The sequence below is a fragment of the Platalea leucorodia genome, assembly GCF_965183815.1.
Source record: "Platalea leucorodia genome assembly, chromosome: 8".
Taxonomy (NCBI): Eukaryota; Metazoa; Chordata; class Aves; order Pelecaniformes; family Threskiornithidae; genus Platalea; species Platalea leucorodia.
The window spans coordinates 46,922,513-46,937,841 of record NC_138830.1 but is presented as its reverse complement, the minus strand read 5'-3'; the positions used below and the strand labels follow the sequence as shown (position 1 = coordinate 46,937,841).

At 42.8% G+C, this 15,329-nt stretch overlaps 1 protein-coding gene across 1 annotated transcript; it reads right to left on the bottom strand.

Moving 5' to 3' along the window:
• Window positions 1-2,847: 2,847 nt before the first annotated feature.
• RRAD (RRAD, Ras related glycolysis inhibitor and calcium channel regulator) lies at window positions 2,848-6,023 on the bottom strand (the record flags this gene model as incomplete). Its single annotated transcript, XM_082320843.1, has 4 exons — window positions 2,848-3,125; window positions 4,664-4,868; window positions 5,393-5,466; window positions 5,669-6,023. 4 exons carry the CDS (start codon window positions 6,021-6,023, stop codon window positions 2,848-2,850), a joined length of 912 nt encoding a protein of 303 aa, XP_082176969.1.
• Between the last annotated feature and the right edge of the window lie 9,306 nt (window positions 6,024-15,329).

Sequence of the window (15,329 nt, the reverse complement as noted above, 5' to 3'; positions counted from 1 at the left end):
ACTAAATGACATCCAAGAAATTAATTTTTTTCTGGGTAGAAAATCTTCCAGGAGCTACAAAATCTCTACAGAACAGTATTCGTGGTAATACTCTATAGCATAGAATATGATCTTGGTCTAGAGCAGGTTATTGTCAGAGCTGCAATACAACAAACCCTCCCCCTTTTCATGAACCATGGCTGAATTATGCTAATCCCTATACAAACAAATGAAGGAAAAAATTAGTATAATGAGGATTTGAATAAGTATTTTATTGTACAGTATTAACTGATAGACTACATTAGAGATTAGCCCAAGTTTCTTTAGAGTGATTCACACTTTATTGTCTCACAGTGTCCTATATGACATACTTTCAAAATACAAATTATTTTCCACAGTTTAAATGAACCTCTAGCAATGCACTAGAGCACCTCAGAAATACTTTAGGCTTAAGAGTTGTCCAAACCTAACCTTTGGATTCATGAACACAGTAAAACATCCAATTTGTAGGTCAGAGTGTGCAAAAAGCACAGCTGTTAACCATGACCTTGAAAAGGCTTTGCAGCTGCAGTTATGTTGCAGCATTAAGAGCGACACATCTTTGAAACATTTTGCACTTTGTGAAATGCCGTATCTTAAACTCTGGGTTTGCATGCCGTTCCTTGTAGTTATTATGGACAGAATTAAATCTCGCGAGTCAATCAAACACGTCAGTCCTCTCCTGGTCATTCTGAAAGCATGGGGCAACCAAAAGACAGAAGCTTTGCAAATGTACAGGGAACACCACGTAGTTTTGTCAGGGCCTTTAGCATGGGTGTGAATAGGTATGTGCCAAATTTATGCACATGGATTTGGACACTCTTGCTGTAGAATTTTCAGGACTAGAGCAATTGCGTTGGTGTTGATAGTTAAAAGCTTCCATGTACATAGACACCTGGTGCCATACTCTGACAGTGGTTAGACGTTCCAGTGATAGTAGTTTCCCAGCAAGCAAGGCTAGTGAAAAAAAGCCAAATCCAATTAAAACATATCATCAGGTAAATGTGAGGTTTGGCAGCAGGAGAGAATTATTCACCTCTTCTCATAAGAAATGTGACCTGTTACCAGCAACATATGCTAAACTATGCATCTAACCAGTTAGGTTCCACCAGCAGAGGAGACACTAGTTCTACGGAGCATTACCTATGCAAATCAGATGCGCATTCCCCCAGTACTGACTGTTCCCTGATGAATGCCCAAGCACTGGGCTAACCCAGTGGAGAGTTGTTTGTTTGAGCTCAGGGAAGCTCAATGTAAGGTGTAACAGCTGTAATTTGCCTGCTGTATGGGAAAGGTCAGCCCCTGTAAAATCATGGGCAAACAGATTCCTCTCCCAGGCAGCTGGAACAATCTAGAGAACTGGACTCCGGCAGGGAGAGTAGAAAGGGACAGAAGAGCATATCTTTTACTGGTTTTGAGAAGTGAGTTTACAGATGAATTTAAAGAGAATGTATCCTATGAAGAGGAATTTATAAAGCAAATGCAGTAAGTCCAAGTTTTTCACTGAGACACGATTGCTTTTTAACTTCATAAATAGCAAATAGGGAAAAACCATGGAAACATGTTAATTGTAACACAGTAAAATGAACATGAAAACTTTAATAGCACTGAAGGCCAGCATACACCACAACTGAAGCCTACAGTTCTTTCAAACAGCCTTGCCAGCCTGCTTTGAACTTCTTGAAGCCACTGGAAGGTACCTACAGGCTTGTGAGTAGATTAGAAAATTACACTGCTCCCAGAAAAGAATAAAACCCAAAACAAAATAAAAACCAAACCCCCACATTTGCTTACTGGCTGTAACACAAGACCTTCAAGCCAGGAGAGGACTTAAAAAGTAGAACATTGCAGGCTTCAATTTATCGGTATAAACAGAAGACGTCTCTGTAACTAAAGGCATTACATAGGGGCCTGTTCCTGACGGAGCTGATGAGAAACAGGCTGAAGATGAACAAGAATATGAAGGGTCAAGACACCCCTTCCCAATATGAGCTGTTGAAGTACAGTGTTCCTAAAAGCAGGGGTACTTCTTGAAGAAACTGACTATTAAAGAAAAGGACACAGAATATTCCTGATTCATCTTGTTCTGGAACTTTATCACATGTAAATCTGCATAGTCTGTGTATAATGTTCTGTACAGTTTAAAAAGGTCAGTATAAAAATACTGCTCTCTCATTCTTTATCCATATTATGAGAAAAGCACAGTTTATTATAACAGGAAATAATACTTTATTATAAAATCTGCATGTAAACAAGTAACAAATTAATTGAATAACGGTTAATGGAAGTGCAAATTAACTTCATAAAATGATATCTGTTCTGTATTTAACTGTATATATAATATATATAATTTGTTTTCTCCCATTCTAATGTGGTTCTACTCCCCCCTCCCACATTTAAGTTTAAAAAGATTTATCATTGCTTGCTTTATACTAAAAAGAGTGTACGAGCCTGCGTACAAGTTGAAGTTTTGCTCTGCAAACGAGACAAGTCTGTGGTGATACTTATCATCCTTTCTTATCTTTGCATCTCTGGTATCCACAGGACAAGAGGATATATAACATATGTACACAGTGAAAGCGTGGGCATGTCAAGCCACTTATTTAAAGTTAGCTCATTTACTTGGACATATTGGAACTTAAACCATTTACCAATGAAGCAGACATTGTAGTGTAACTTCCAGACTTGCTTGCGCGCCTTAAGGCATTAACGAGAGTCTCAATTGGTAAGTCATTCTTGTTACCACCACGAGGATCATCTATACACTTCTCGTAACAGTCAAATGCTTGTTCATCACCCACGTGCAACATCTGGCCTTGCTGAAAGCTTCTAAAGCACAGATAAGTCATGGCAAGACTTTGATTTTGCTTTGAAAGCCATCTTCTTATTGTTCTTTGCCACAATTCTCCCAAGGAATCGCTTTGCCTTTTTGCCTATGCTTTCTCTTCTTTTTGTGTTGGCCATTCTCCTAGCATTGTCTTCTTTACTGTCTTTGCGAAGTCTAATTTGCCGAACAATACCTTCAAACAGGTCCTTGACATTATGATGAAGAGCAGCTGAGGTCTCGATGAATTTGCAGTCAAACACAACGGCGCAGGCCCGTCCCTCTGGATGGAAAGAGAAAAAAGGAGATGAGTGGAGACGGACATTTTCTCTTCATATATATACCAGCAGAAAAACAAAATAAAAATTGACTTTAAGTAAAGAAAGTGCCTTCGATGCCATGGAAGAGCTTTACTACGTGGTAGGAAAGTCCAAATTTGCACTCATGGTTTTGCCCCCTTACTCTTCTTGGTTTTGTTGTGGTATGGTCAGAAATCTCATTTGACCAATGGTACTGAATGTAAGGCAACAACAGTCCTCTAGGGAGACCATCCCAGTATTGTTTAAGAGCTAAAGCTGATATAGGAGAGGCACCTGGATGCATGCTTGCTGATTGATAGGAAACAGTGTGAGGTACAGAAAGAAATGGTTTTTATTTCTTCTGGAACTTGTTGAGCAATTATGCACCTCTGCCTTGCTGTAACAAGTGAGAGTTTTCCACGCTAGCTACAAATGAAGCTGATGCAGTCCACAAGGTCAAGTCATTGAACAGATCACTAGAGGTCATGAAGTTGGACACCACTGGACTTGACTAGGACTGCATTCAAAATGCAAGACGCTCAATGTACAAGACGTCAGCACGTAACTTTGGAACATTGCTGCAGTGCAAATCGCCATGTTCAACTTGTGGTAAATAATGGCAAAGTTGTAAACCTGAGCAAAGTACTGATGTCACAGCTAGGACAGGTCAACCATGCACTGCCACCAGCCTGAAAAAAGTGATAATCTCCTGATGAACTCCAGTCAATTCCCTGTGCAGGCACTTAACACAGGGAACACAGCAAAAACAGACAGCAGAAGATGGTTCATCATCAAGGCACTGATATTTCTGAGTATTCTTCCCAGTGGAAAACAAAGCAAAAGCAAAAAAACCAACAACAAAACAAACCACCAAAGGTTTAAACAAGTGAAATTAATACTGTGGTGTTGGCAGTAGTTACTGTGCTCTAGTTACCGAAATGCTAGCTGGAAACTAGCTGAGATTCTCACTGATCGCAACTGGAGAACATATACAAAAAGACTTTAAGTTGTGTGAGCCTGGTCCCACCAGCTCAACTCAAATGTGATGGAGTCACTTCCAGAAGAAAGAGGGTTGTACAGGCTGTATGGCGTCACCCTTTTCAGAGGCTGCCTGGGTTCTGTGACATGGCACTCCTGTCCCTTAAAAAGCACAGCTCGAGCTACCAAATCTTGAGACTCGCAAGTGCTGCTGCACATAACATACAGTTAAACCCTTTCAGTTAATACTGACCAAAAATGAATCCTACACAAAACAGTATGCTAAAGCTGCAGCTCTGATCATTTTTTCCTCTTGTACTGCAGTTCAGAGCATTGCTCAGCGCAGTCACAAATCTCCCCCCCATCTCCACTCTCTTCTGTGGTACCAAGTCCCTCCGCATGAACCAGCTGGCTTGATTTCTCCGGTGTGCCTCAAATCATACATTTTTCTACATCAAAACTGGACCGTTTCTATTGGCCATGATCCTCCATAGCCTTTGCTACTAATTTAGACATTACTGTATAGATGGATAGTGTCTCTTACCATCAACTGAGACTTCCCGGGACCTGACCAGGTCGCTTTTATTGCCCACAAGAATAATAGGAATGTCTTCTGTTTGCCTTGCTCTTCTTAGCTGGATTCTTAGCTCAGAGGCCTTTTCAAAACTCACTTTGTCTGTCACTGAATATACAATAATATAGGCATCTCCCATTTTCATACAGTGGTTCTGAAGCCATTGGCTGTCATCCTAAAACAAAAGGCAAGAAATAGATTTATTGCACTGAAAAATCTATTCAACACTGATTAATGATTTAATTATTGTAAGCACCTTAAAGATATTTTTCTTAGCTTTATTATAAAGATTCAGTAAGCCAACCTCCCATTTTTTTTTTTAAAGATTTTGTTATTTAAAATATATTACAGAACAAAATTCTCTGTTTCCAGAAATAATATCAGGTCTGCACTGATCAGATTGTGAATCGCTAATTTTACAGTAATTCCCTGGGCTGCTCATGTAAGCTGCTGCTTATTCAAAGCATTAAGGGATTCGCACTCCAGCCCTATTCGGGTTTTTAAACTGCCTGCCTAGCTACAAGAAATTAATTGCAGGAGAGAACAAAGACAGTATGAATTCCAATTTTTTATGTCACTTTTTTAATGTTGCTGATCTGATTGAAGAAACAGGCAGACATAGTTGTTCCATTTCTACTTTTTTTAAGGGTGAACCACTGACCAAGCCATAAAGAAAAAATATCTTAAACCTGTAAGTACCTGCTCCCATATATCAAACACCACGAGAGACGCTTCTTCTCCGTCAACTATAATTGATCTGTCGTACGTGTTTCCTGCGGGAAAGAAAAAGTTCAGAAAATAGAAGCTGCTGTTCTCCTCCGTCCCCGCCGGCAGCCCGGGGGGCGGCCGCGGGGGGTGCCCGGGGCGGGGCGGCAGCGCTACCGCCGCGCTCCGCCGCTGCGGGCGGCGGCTCCCCGGGGCCGGGCGTCCGCCCCCCTCCGCCGGGCCGCTGCCGGGGCCGCCCCGCGCCCTCACCGGCCTCCTCCGCGTCCGCGCAGTCCTCCACGCCGCCGAAGATGCGCGCCAGGCTGGTCTTGCCGACGCCGTGCTCGCCCAGCAGGATCACCTTGTAGAGGTTGCTGTCGGAGTCGCTGCCCGAGGAGATGACCGAGTCGGAGGAGTCGGAGGCCCAGCTCTCCCGGTGCTCCTCGCCGGGGCTGTACGAGGTGCAGCGCACCAGGCCGGAGAGCTCGCCCTGCGGCAGGGCGGCCCGCAGGTCCCGCTCGTCCACCGGCATGCTGCGCCGGTGCAGGTGCTGGTGCGCCGAGAAGGGCATGCTGCCGCGCCGCTTGTCCAGGTAGCGCAGCTTGTCGCCGCGGTTCAGAGTCATGGGGGCGCCGGGCTGCGGCCGGAGGGGAGAGAAGAGCTGTCAACACCCGCCGCCCCTGCAGCGCCCCGGCCCCGGCCGCCACGGCACGGGCGAGCCCCGCCGCGCCGCCCGCGGAGCAGCGCTTACCTCGGGGCGCTCCGCGGAGGAAGGGAGGGAAGGAAAGGAAAGGAAAGGAAAGGAGCAGTGAGGGATTCCCCGCCGTGAATGCCCCCTGCCGCCGCCGGAGCTCCCCAGCGAGTGCTGCCGCCACCCCGCTCCGCGCCCCTATTTATGGCTCCGCCAGCCCGGCCCTCCCCGCCGTGACGCGCGCCGCCCGGCGCCCCGCCAGCGCGGCCGTGGGCTGCGCCGCCCGCCCACGGCGGCCCCGCTCCGCTCCGCTCGGCGCGGCGGGGGCGGGGAACCCCGCGGGGGGGAGGCCCGGCCCGGCCCGGCCCGCTGCGGCAGCGAAGGGGTCGGCGGCGGGGCTCCCCTCCCGCCGTGGCGGTGAAGCCGCCGGGGCCGCGGCGCGGCCGGGCAGGGCGGTCGCCGTGGGGGGGGCGAGGGGTGGACGCGGAGCGTTTCAGCGGGCAGTACCGTCTGGTGTAGCGGGCGAAGGGCTGTGCAGGCGGGCTGGCGGGGTCTGCCCCGCGCCCCGGCTCCCGCCCGGCCCGGGGTGCTTTTCTCTCCTGATGCCCCCCCGGGTGGAATGGAAGACAGCATTTGCTCCCTGTGTCGCTCGTTTCCACTCGCAGCCCTGCGTCAGAGAGCGCCTGTTGTATGCAGATAGGTTTCCTCGGCTTGTTAGGCTCTATGCCGTTGAGTTCCAGGAGTTTAGGTATAGTCCTGGTGTCTACAGGAGTGTTAGGAAAAGTATTTGCAAATTCACAATATTTGCATTACTTCGTGCTTGCTTTACTTAATGTTTAGGAGCAGGTTATGAGAAAAGCACCTGTGCTAAGTGTTGCGCCTACATAGTAAGCTTGCCAGTGTGTCCGCATGCAGTGGTAAGGGTTTAAGAGGCCAATATAAAACATAAAGGTCAAATTCTTCTCTCGATTTCACCTGAGCAGCAAAGTGAGACACTGAAATTCCTATCTCCTAAGTGGCACAGTCAGTACCGTGTGATCGGGTGAAGAAACGACTAACCAGATAACTATACTTGTATTCTGAATGGCTCACCCAAGCATCGTGTATACAGTTTATTGTTTACCTAGCAACCGAAACATGTTAGACATTGTGCAGCCAAAATAACTCTGGCTCCTGCTCCCAAAAGATTACAGCCTGATCAGTACGGGAAAATCCCTGTGACTCTGTGTAGGGGTAGTTGCCATCAAATGCATGGAAGTTTAAGGATTTACAAATCAGCTGCAGAAACAAGGCTAAAGAAGGCAAGAGATAGGGAGGTGATGGAAATGAAGTTACAGATGTAGGAAATAAAGTAAGGGAAGGAAAAGAGTCTGTGGATTGGGCTATGGGGTTGCATAGCCAATACAATATAGCATACTGGCTCGGAAACATCTTTTCTCTTATAACATGTTAAACTTCTCAGGCTACTTAACTGCGACAAAGATGATAAACATGAAAAATACTTTGAAGGGACTGACCACAGGGAATGGATATTTTTTCCTATGAAATTGAGTGAATATTCTGTTATTTTCAGTCCATGCTTTTGGGGTGGCTTTGGTCCCTTCGCCCTGATAACTGCAGTTTGAAGTGTTAATGTGGCAGTTAAAGATCACCAAGTGCTTGCAGCAAGTTCTCTCTGCCTGTCTCACAAAATAGCAACCAAAATAGCCTTGTCAGTTCAAATAGCCAGAGTTTGGTGGTGAAACAAAGTGAGTGCTTCAGTTAACTGAACTGAATTATAAACCTCTGGTTAGCATTTTAAATCATATTGAAATAAATTATGGTTAGCATGTGAAGTATGCCATGGCTACTTAACTTGAGTAAACTGGAATCTGCCAAACTGTCTTGATTAATCTGTATTTTTATACAGCTAATTATGTAAATACACTTCCAGAAATGGTTTGTCTTCAGTTAACTTTTTAAAAATTTGAATGTTCCTGCTTAAAATTGTCACCTGAAAATATTCTGAGTGGGTTTATAAGTCTTTTGGACCCGTCTTTCTTGCATGCCTTTACTGTGTGTCAGGGTCAAACTTTAGAACTTGACATATAAAGTGGGGGTATTTTTAATTCTTTTCTGTGTGAAAGAAGGGAAATCTGAGAAGCATCAGAATCAAAGATACAGTGCCACTTTTGTGCCACATATAGTACTACTGACTGGAACCAAACTAAAAATGGGAGTTTCACTGACAGGACTTAAAGAAGCCATATTTTATTCCAGCCCTTTTGCTGATGAGAATTATGAATATTTTAATGATGTAAATGTAAGATTGACTCCTTGCTAGTCAAAAAATAACAGGAAAGGCATATGTAAAAGTGCTAAATAAAAAATTTGAGACAACAGTGTTTCAGCAGGAAAAGTGACTGAAAAAAAAAAATACCTAATAGAAATCATACAAAAAATTTAGGACTCTGTGGCAAATAACTTGTTTTGTGCTAGCACCCAGGTACAACTAATGAATTAATTGTTATAGAATACCACCACAGTTACAGGATACCACTCGGGATCTGGCACTGGGTTCTGCGAGTTGTCCTTTAACGGAAAGTGAGATGGCCTTGGATTAGGTCCCCGGGGCTTCACTTGTTCCTGGAGGGACGAGTACAAGTTGCACAGAGGAGTGCTGTGCCAAGGCAGTTAGGTCCATCCGCCACAGGATTTGTGCCTGGAACCAGAGAGAGGGGGAGATCACGGGGATCATGTAGCTGGTTTATCTCCTTTGATCTTAATAGGTCAGCTATTTTGTGAAGTTGGAAGGAATTAACAGATAATTCAGGTTAATCACTTGAGACACATAACGTGCTTCTTCACATGGCATGTAATTCTATTTCCTGTTAATTATTGCTATATATTCATGTATACATTACCAGGGCATCTGCTGATTTCAGTGGGGTGCATATGAGCCCACAGGCTTGAAATGCTGATTTTTTAGTTTCTTTGAATGATTTTCAGACAGTCTCCTTTCTCACCTGCCCTCCATTTCCACTTCAATGTGGCTGTGCTTCTAGCAGATATATTAACTGTAATTCACTTCTATTTAAAAGAGATTTTCATGTCTTACTTTTCTATTCTTACTTTCTGTTGTTCTAGCTCCTACTGGTATAGGGTTTGTTTTAATTAAATGAGTGCTTCAGACACATACTGTAAACTTGATATCTTTAGTAAGCCTAATAAGTAAGCCTAATTCCTTACATATTGAAATGGGAACTGGAAATTTTATAATTTTGTTGGATTTTACGTAGAGCCAGACCTGGAGTCTATCAATGTTGAAGGTAAAAGTCCGCTCCAGCCTGCATGGCAGATTGTAAGTGCGCTGAATCAGGGTTATCATGGTAGCAGTGGTACCATCTGCGGTCCTTGAGCCACGGGTGACTCCTGAGCAGTTCAGGTGCCTGTCCCCTGCAAGGGCTGTGTCATACAACCAACAGCAGAGCTGCAGCCCAGAGGCTGCTGTCTAACCCAGATCCTCGCTGCATGAGGAGATACGGCTTAACAAAAGCAACAAGCAGATTCTGCTGAGGCCAGAAGCACTGGGTCATTTTTGGTCTCAGGGACCCCAGTCAACTACATCCTAATTATCAGGGTATTCTGGGATCCTGGCGGAGCCACTGTAACCTCCCATTTGTGAATCAATCCAAAAGCTTCACTTTTGCTTGGCTGCCCAGCATCCGTGGTGTGTGTCCTGTGGTTCTCATGGAAGAATCTGATCTGAGACTTGGAAGGAAAGGAATACTGATGTCCTATATTGTGGGGAATTGAGCACAAAGCTCTCTAAAAAGGGATTTTTTTTCCCCAGTTTCATTTCATCTTCATATGATTTTCATTTTCCTTATTTCATATGCTTTTCATATGCTTTTCACTTAAGGTGCCTTTCTTTGTATTTTACTGTTGTAGCATATCCACTTTCTTCATTTCTTCATTTCTTCATTTCTTTCTCTCCTTTCTCTCCTTTCTCTCCTTTCTCTCCTTTCTCTCCTTTCTCTCCTTTCTCTCCTTCTTTCTTCCTTTCTTTCATCTCATTCCTTTCTTATTCTCTCTCTCCTTTTTTTCCCTTTCAGTTTTCATCTAGCTTTTGAGAAGTGTCAGTGTTGTCTCTTGGCCTGAGTACTTTTCATCATATGAAAAACGTAAAACATGCAGTCCAATCCTGTTTTTCCAGTTATTTATTCTTGGGGTAATAAAGCTTGTGCCTGGGGTTTCTTTATGCTATATTAGGTGCAGAGTGCATTTCACAGCCTAAATGACAAGTACGGACTTTGCAGGGGGTGCAGTGATAATTAAGCACGTATAACCTAACACCTAACCTCCCCCCCTTGGAATTTTCAGATAAAAAAGCAGAATTTGGAGGGTTGAATTAACTCTGTGTGATTCTACCTCATCCGTGTTTGTTCAAGGTCAAGTGCCATATTATAAATAGCATTTGTATTTTTTACATCAAATTAATATTATCCCTGAATTCCAGTTTTTGCTTTTGCTGCTGTCTTACATTGTAATTGTTTCACGTTTGATTAGGAATAATAGAAATATTTTGAACAGCCCAAAGACTGGATTAGCAGCAGTGAGGTTTGGGAGAAAGTATTGTTCTCAGCGTGGCTCTACACTGGAAGTTGTGGGTTTCTCGTCTCCTTACTTTTCAACTCATCTGCACTGCCTCAAGTCTAATTAATCAGCCATTATGTGGGTGAAGTTATTTCTATACAAACTGCAGAGATATCCACAAAGGTCTGTTCTTGCCAAGTTATATGAAACATTACTCCTGCAGAAGCATGAGTTTGGCTACCTCCCAAATACCTGGACTAAAAAAGAAATAGCAGCATTTATTATTATTGTAATTACAGAACTGACAGACTCAGGCCAGTGGGAGAAGAGACAGAGGCAGCAGTAGGAAATGTGTTGGGTTTTTTTTAACCTAAGCAAGAGAGAGAGAGGTGCAGGGAAATGAAAAAAAAACACTGTATTTTTTCCTTATACTACAAGAAGTAGGTTATAATGCAAATGCGATGTCAAGTTTTCCTCACCATCACGCTTAAAATCACAGATTAGTGTGTGCTGAACAGATACGGGCTAACTGGTACAGTTTGTGGGTTGTATGCAAATACATATTAGACCTTTTCATGTGCAGCATATGGTGTATTGCATTATTTTGCAGTTAATATATAGGGATTTAGAAGTAGGCTACAGTTTGAACTGTACGAATAACTGTAGCAATGGTGGAGCTTTCAGCCTCAGCCCTAACTCCTTTGTTGGAAAGCCTGATAAATGTTGCATCCATGCTGAACCTGAATTTGGACATTCCCAAGGCAGCACACCCCTTCGGCCAAGGAGCCATACTTTTTCTCATAATTACTCTTGCATTTAATGACAGGTAATATTTTTGATTGAGTAGTGGTAGCCATGAATTGGGGCTGCAACAATAACATGTGAGACATATGAGCTTTGGAGTCAATAGAAGTCGACATAGCTTAGAAAGCTCACATATAGTGCCAAGGGGGAAATGCAAACTGAAACCTAACTAAATCCATTATTATATGTACAAAATTATCAGAAGTTGGTTGCTCTCACAGCTACTGTGCTTCCTCTCAGCTCCAGACCAGAAATTCTAAAGGTCACTGATAGGCACTGCAAAAAAATGTAGTACTGTTTGCGTTTTTCAGGTAGAAAATGATGAAACAGGTAAATTCTTAGTCCATTGCTTGTAACATAAAGCAAAGGCCTCTGTCTTCCTGAAACTCTTGCAAAAGAGTGCGAAAAATAACTTGGGATAAGAATAACTGGAAATGTGGTTCATCTTCCTGCTACTCTGAATTTCTCACTGCTTTGAGTAAGCTCAAAAAACTTCTACTACTCGATAACCTCATGACCAGCTGAACCACATGAATCACTACTCTGAAAAAAAGAAGTTGCACAAGTGGCATATCTAATTTCATTTTTGCCTGTTCAGTTCCCCCACTCCTTTTTCACAGAGTGCGCTACGCTATTAGTCAACTATCCTGTTAGAATATACTTGAGAAAAGCATCCTGTCTCAGTCTAACTTCAAATTTGCACTGATTTTTAGTTTTTCAGATTCGGGTTTACTTCTTACTGACACAGTAACCGCTTGTGCTATACCCTGCTACAAGAGTCAGAGTTTGGATACCCCCTTAGTTTCCGCAGTCACTGCGGAACGGACTCATTAGCACGTACCGTATATGATCAGCTGTTTGCTCCTATTGCATTTCAGGTTTGGAGTAAAATCAGAACATGACCTAAGATATTTCCATAATTATTTTCTTTTATCACCCCTAATTCCTCTTTTTCAGTATTAAACCTGTCATGGCCAATGTGTGTGACGTATATCATCCATCCATGAGTGGAATGCTAAATATCCTGTTACAATTCCTGTGGGATGTATACTCCTTAGTGTGGATTTCAGAGGCCCTTTACGAGAAATACCTAGAAGTCTGATACCATGAAAAGGTTTCTGAATTTACAGATTGCAACAGACACTTGGTTTAAGGAGTGGGCAAAGTAAATGGCTGTCTGGCTGTCTTACTAAGAAGTACATAGTGGTAAGGAAGCAAATTGCAATTGTAAGATTTATTGTTTACCAGCAGTAGCTCTTGGCAAGAGAAATGAATCTATTTGCAATAACAAATTAAAGGAGCTGTCCTGGGTCAGACTCAACTTACAGCCAGTTTCCAGCAGCTGTCAGTAGCAGATATCTAAAGAAGAATGGACAATAAGAACATGATAAACATAATTAAAACTCCCCCCCATACAACCACCAGGCTAAAAGTATTCCTTTTGTTCAGAGGCACTTGATGTGTTTTTTCTGCATATTTTTCTAATTGCTTTTTAACCCATGTATATTTTCGATATCCTGCAACACCTCCGTTTACTGTATTGTGAAGCAGAGAATAAGATTTTCCTCATGCCTTCTTCATATACATAATGATTTTATAGCTTTCTTCAGTGATTACCTCTCTCGGCTGAGGAACCTAGAGTATTCAGTCACTCCTTGTATAAACATGATCCCGACTTGCCCTTCTCTATATCTTTTCAAATACATCTTTTTAGAAGTTAGGGGACGAAGCACACAGATGAGAAACACAGATTATTCAAACTGCATGTGCCCATGGACTTCCACAGTGGACGGTGACGCTTTCTGCTTGCTTTGTTAATCCTGAGAATCCCTGTTCACACTGAGCATTGAGTAACGTTTTCATGGACCCACTGTAACTCTCTTTTATTGAGGAACTAGGGACTTAATAGGCAGGAAATTGGGTAGAAAACAGCCTAAAGCTGCCCTTGGTAACCTGCAGAGTCCATTTCTTCCATAGACCTGCAGGACAATGTCTTCAAAAGTTTCCTGTTAGCAGGCATCTTCCACATAGTATTGCAGAACAAAGCACAGAAACTTGCCAGGAGGCAAGTGTAATTGTATGGGAAAACTTCTCCGTAACAAGAGATTACAGTGAGGGTGCACGGCAGATTGTGCCAGTGACAAGGTGTTGCTTATGATTGAATGCATTACAGAGATATCAAAGGAAAGAAGATCTGGGGATGTGGGGTCTGAAAATCTGGATAAAGTCATCGTATTGTAGATGTTTCCATGAATATGACAGGTGAACAAGGAAAAGTCTCCTTGCAGTGAAAACCCGTAAGTAGGAGCAGACCTGCGGTCCTCTGAGGAGATGACCAACACGCTTCCACTGGCAGAGTTGCATAGATCCATCACTATGGAGGGAAGAACGTCAGACAGAAACACAGTTTATAATGTTCATGGCAATATAAAGTGAAACTTTAACTGTGCTGCCCTCTTCTGTGTACTAGATAAGAAAAAAGGACAAGGATTTTTTAATGTATCTTTTCTTACACAGAGAACTTCAGTTTTGTGTCCAAATGTGCATTTATGATGCTTAGAATCGCTGCGTCTTATATAAGGCTCCTGGCGGGGAGTGGTGGTGACCAGAATTAAGACATGACTGCCCTTTTGCAAGGTGATCTTGTTTCCCTGGTGGGGAAAACTCCATTTCCCTTCCCTTTCATTTCAAGAAATGAAAGCTTGGAGCAGGGACAAAAACTCACAGTCACAGGGGAGACTTATGAATTTGAATTAGAAAGGCTTTATACTTCTTTATAACCCAGTGCAGAATTTATGGTGACTTTTCCTGTGGTGAGTGATGTCATGGAATCGTTCACGTAAAGTGTGTAGGAATTTGGATGTGAGAGATGATAACATCTGTTCCAGGAGAAACTCAAAATTTGTCCAGTTGGAATGTGCTGAGTTTGGCAAATTGCACATTTGCATCACAGCAGTAACAGGCATCTCTGCTTCTTTTAAATGTCTCATTTCCTGCTTTGCCTCTGCTGCTATACAAGATATTCTGATGAAGACTTTCAAAATTCTTGTTGTGGAAATATACTGGAATCAAATAAACTTTCTTATTTTCACTTTAAATTGTCAAAATTCTTTCTGATTTTATTCTTGAGAAAGAATGTAATAATAATTATGATAATCATAATGTGCTTCATTATCTACCACTATGTCTCCAAAAAACATAAAATGATCAGAATCTAGGCTCATGATAAAATACAAAGAGCAAGCACAAGCATAGACTGAGGTAATAAAATGGTATGAAGTGTGTACCTTACATAAAGAGGGTTATAGACAGTAGACTGAAAAATATTATTTTATGAAAGCAAATGCGGATCTTAATTTCAAAGCCAGCCCTAACTAGAAAAAGCTGAATCAAAACTCCAGTGCTAAAAGTCTGTCAGTCCTAAAGATAAAACTGCAAAATCTTGATGCATACCAAGGACATTCTACACCCAAACCCGTTACAGTGAAGCAGGTAAGAAATAACTGTATTTCCCCGTTCATCTTATTCCTCCCACAAGCAACTGCCCCAAACCTAGTGAATACCAGCATACTGACATCTTCGGTGAGGCAGCAGCATGCTGAGCTGCTGATCGCATTGGGGAAATGCCAAGGAATTATTGCTCAGCTCTCAATCTCTGCATGTCTCATGCTTGAGGGCAGAGCTCCCTGTCAGAGGTTTCTTTGACAGGCACATTACAATGTAAATCTTTGGGCCTCGGGCATTTTAAGGACTTTCTTAATTTTCCAAATCATCAAAGGTACTTATATTCAAAGGACAGAGTGATCATCCCATTCTCTGGTGGTAACGAAATTCAGCAAATCGGTTGCATTTCATGGCATT